Source organism: Cyprinodon variegatus, unplaced genomic scaffold, assembly GCF_000732505.1.
Source record: "Cyprinodon variegatus isolate N-32 unplaced genomic scaffold, C_variegatus-1.0 Scaffold1522, whole genome shotgun sequence".
Taxonomy (NCBI): Eukaryota; Metazoa; Chordata; class Actinopteri; order Cyprinodontiformes; family Cyprinodontidae; genus Cyprinodon; species Cyprinodon variegatus.
Window position 1 is genome coordinate 39,282 of NW_015151975.1, and position 4,146 is coordinate 43,427.

At 51.2% G+C, this 4,146-nt stretch overlaps 1 protein-coding gene across 1 annotated transcript in view; it reads right to left on the bottom strand.

Moving 5' to 3' along the window:
- anln (anillin actin binding protein) overlaps positions 1 to 4,146 on the bottom strand; it is a 13,829-nt gene that overhangs the window by 2,802 nt on the left and 6,881 nt on the right. The window contains exons 10-19 of the mRNA XM_015403573.1: positions 2,510 to 2,613; positions 2,296 to 2,437; positions 2,090 to 2,225; positions 1,839 to 2,012; positions 1,639 to 1,765; positions 1,518 to 1,566; positions 1,386 to 1,439; positions 1,126 to 1,158; positions 1,033 to 1,051; positions 844 to 956 (exon numbers count right to left, since the gene is read on the bottom strand). Coding sequence (XP_015259059.1) covers positions 844 to 956; positions 1,033 to 1,051; positions 1,126 to 1,158; positions 1,386 to 1,439; positions 1,518 to 1,566; positions 1,639 to 1,765; positions 1,839 to 2,012; positions 2,090 to 2,225; positions 2,296 to 2,437; positions 2,510 to 2,613 — 951 coding nt within the window. The remainder of the gene's footprint in view (positions 1 to 843; positions 957 to 1,032; positions 1,052 to 1,125; positions 1,159 to 1,385; positions 1,440 to 1,517; positions 1,567 to 1,638; positions 1,766 to 1,838; positions 2,013 to 2,089; positions 2,226 to 2,295; positions 2,438 to 2,509; positions 2,614 to 4,146) is intronic.

Below are 4,146 nucleotides of genomic sequence, written 5' to 3' on the forward strand. Positions count from 1 at the left end.
CCGCGGCAGAAGCCATCTAACTGAGACCCGGTTCTACAGAACCTCTGAGTCAGCTGCTGGTTCTGTGCTTAGATCAGTCTCTCAGACCTTCAGACCCGGTTTAGGAACCATGGGTCGGGCTAAGAGCCGATTGACGTTTTGTAAAAATGTTAAAATAGAAAACTGCTTCATTTTTGTTGTTAAAATTCTTAATTCTGGTTTCCCACTTTTGACTGGAACAGATTATGGAAAGTTATTAAAAAAGATTCTAGAAGCAAAGCTCTAGTCTGTGCAGCATCTAGAACCAGAACAGATAGAGAATGTTCATCTATTAAAAACATAATGAGATCTATGTGTAAAGAAAAGAAAAACGCAGCAATAAACTCTGTGGGACGGTTTCTATGGTGACAGAGAGGTGATTCTCAGAGAGATCTGGGAAGTTTTTCTTTCTTTTTTCTATAAAGAGGTGAGAGAGATCCGCTGCGCTGACCTGCTCTGTCTGCTCCTCCTGATTCTGGTTTCTGTGAGGCTCACAGAGGATCACTACTTTATCCGTTTCTGTCCTCCTGAACTCCTATCATTGGGAAAGTTTTCTATTTTAATGCTGGCTGAAAAACTGACTCTTTCTCCATGAGATTAACAGATTTTATTTTCTATTTTCCTCCAAAGTTAAATGTCTTTAACGTTGTAACCGCGTCTCTCTTCCGGTCAGACCCATTAGTTGCTGCTGAATTGCAGTCTGACTAAAACAGACCTGGACTCTATCTCAGTCAGAGCTACGCTGCCCCCTGCTGGAAATCATCCCCATTGACTTTCAATGAGCTCTAAACACCAGGACATCTGATTGGTGGTTTTCTTCCTCACCTTCTCCAGAGGAAACTTGTTCTTCCCGATGGAGGACAGCGTCAGGCGCTGAGATCCAACCAGAACAAAGTTGCTGCTGCGCACGGCGTTCGGACCCCCGGGGCTGGCCAGAACTGCAGATGGCGAGGTTTGGTCAGTGGTTAGCTGGACCGTTTCTAGCGGTTCTGGGTCTGAAGTGGTTCTACGTACCTGGCGTCTGCGCGGTTTTCTGAAAGAACAAGAAAGAGCGGCTCAGTGAGAGCAGAGGAAGAGGCGGAACAGAGAGGAGGGAGCCGGACTTACCGTGATGGTCAGGAACCGCTTGGGAGTGATGGCCTGTAGATAGAAGACAGGATCAGACACGGAGGCAGAACCAGCAGCTTTAGCCCCGCCCACCCTGTGCGCCCCCACCCTGTGAGGAGCAGAAACTAAGCGTCCGTACCGACAAACACAGACCGTGGGCCTCAGAGACGAGTCTCCAGACGCTCTGGAAACACACGGCTCCTGAAACGGCTGCTTCTGACACCCAGACCAAACATTCCCCTCACCGCGCCGTGCCTTACCTTGGATTTAGCCGCCTTCTTCTTCTTCTCGCTGCAGAGCTCCTGCTTCTGGACCTGAAAGAATCAAGAACAGTCCAGTAAAACCATGACAGTACGGTCACCATGGAAACAGAGACCCTCCAACGGGCGTACCAAGCAGTAGACGTCCAGGTCGATCCTGAAGTCGCTGCAGACGTCCGACCTGGACAGGAAGAGAGGAGGCCGTTAGGACAGGAGCGTAGCCGTTTGGCGCCGCGCGGCGTCTGGGACTTACAGGCTGAACTTGGTGGGGAAGGTCAGCGTGTCGCCGCTGAGGCCGCGGTGAGTGCTGGCCAGCGGCGTGGCCACCATGTTCTCCGCTCCGGCACGTATTATGATAAAAAACGAATGTTTGGTTGAATCTGGGAGGAAAACAAACCACAGCGTCAGAAATGGAGGAAGAACCGGAGGAAGACTCCGCCGCTGCGGTCCTACCGGGCCTGTTGGCAGTGGAGCAGACGAAGTCGGCCTTCAGCGGCAGGCGGAGCTCCTGCAGGGTGATGGATCCCTTGGAGGCAGCAGGTTCAGAATCTGCTGAGCTCTTCTTCTGCCCCGCTGGCTCCCCCTTCAGGCGCTCCAGCTCTGCCTTCAGGGCCTCCCTCTTCTCAGCTGGAGGGAGAGAGGGAGGGAAAAGGTCAGCGGCCTCTAAGGTCAGCATGGCGCCCGAGTGAAGCAGAGGAACTCACTGGCCACCAGCAGCAGTCGCTCCGCCTCCGCCTCCACCTGGGAGCCTCTGCCGTGTTCCTCGTCCACGCAGCAGTTCAGAGCCTGGCTGGCCTGATGGATCACCGTCTGCTGGAGGTTCATCTCACTGCTCAGCATCTGCAGACACAGCGCCGTTAGCTCTGCTGGAGCGTGGCTCGGCGCCGCGGAGCCGTGCAGAGACGCGTACCTTCATCCTCTGCTTCATGCTGAACAGGCTGGCCGCGCGAGGCTCCTCCGCCCGCTTAGAAACATCCTCCTTCCTCACGATGACCTGCTTCACCGCCGGGCGCTCTGGTTCCTTCACCCTGATGGACCTGTAGGCGTCGATGCTAACACACACACGACACTGTTAGCTAGCAGCTAGCACCCCCCCCAGGCCATGGCAGATCACAGCTTCCCACCTATAAGGCAGCTTATGGTCCTCGTCGCCGTGAGAACGGGTCCCCTGCAGCTCTTCTCTTGGGGCGTCTCTCTTCAGGAGGAAGGAGCTGGCTGGGGTGGACGTCTGCAGGGAGGTGAGAACAGACGTTAATACACTGCTCAGAAAAATGAAAGGAACACTTTGAAAACACATCAGGTCTCAATGGGAGAAAAGAATCCTGACATTTCTTTATCCTGACATGGACTGGGTGATGTGTTAGGAACAAAGGATGCCACATCATTTCATGGAAATGAAAATTATCAACCTAAAGAGGCCTGAATTTAAAGACACCCCAAAAAACAGAGAAAAAATGATGAGGGTCTGACAATGGGTGCAAGGATTTCATCCCGACCCCTAATGGCAGTCAGGGTGGCGTCTAGCCTGTATAGGTCTGTGCGTCCCTCCATGGATATGCCTCCCCAGACCATCAGATCCACCACCAAACCGGTCATGCTGAACAATGTTACAGGCAGCATAACGTTCTCCACGGCTTCTTCAGACCCTTTCACGTCTGTCACATGTGCTCAGGGTGAACCTGCTCTCATCTGTGAAAAGCACAGGGCGATAGTGGCCGACTTGCCAATTCCGGTGTTCTGTGGCAAATGCCAATCGAGCTCCACGGTGCCGGGCAGTGAGCACAGGGCCCACTACAGGATGACTGGCCCTCAGGCCACCCTCGTGGAGTCTGTTTCTGATTGTTTGGTCAGAGACGTTCACACCAGTGGCCTGCTGGAGGTCATTTTGTAGGGCTCTGACAGTGCTCCTCCTGCTCCTCCTTTAACAAAGGAGCAGATAGCGGTCCTGCTGATGTGTTGTAGACCTTCTACGGCCCTGTCCAGCTCTCCTGGAGTAACTGCCTGTCTCCTGGAATCTCCTCCATGCTCTTGAGATTGTGCTGGGAGATGCAGCAACCTTCTGGCAATGGCACGTATTGATGAGCCATCCTGGAGGAGTTGGAGTAGCTGTGCAACCTCTGTAGGGTCCAGGTAGCGCCTCATGCTAACAGTAGTGACAGTGACCCTAGCCAAATGCGAAACTGGTGAAAAAGAGTCAGAAAAGATGAGGAGGGGAAAAATATCAGTGGCCTCCACCTGTAAGACCATTCCTGTTTTGATGGTCGTCTGGTTGTTGCCCCTCTAGTTCACCTGTTGTTCTTTTCATTAACACCAAAGCAGCTGAAACTGATTAACACCCCCTCTGCTACTGACCTGACCAAAGCAATATCCCACAAGTTTAATTAACTTGATGCTTGATTACAAAGTGTTCCTTTAATTTCTTTGAGTAGTGTACGCAGACGCCTCGTCGGGCGCAGGTTCGCACGTCACGCCATATTGTATGTGGGAGAAAGTAGTGAAGGTCTGATGTAGTGAACGTTGATCAGCTCAGTTATTATAGCTGTACTAAACTAGTTATGTATACACTCTGAATACATAATAAAAAAAAGTTGTCCATGTCATTATATATGACTATATGTCAAGATTATAGATACGCCTCTATCAATCTATTTTATAATATATATATGTGTGTGTGTGTGTGTGTGTGTGGAGGGGAATCTAAAAATCAATTGGTTAAATCTAATCATTGTGGTCTTCATTATTTCATAAAACTGTCACACGT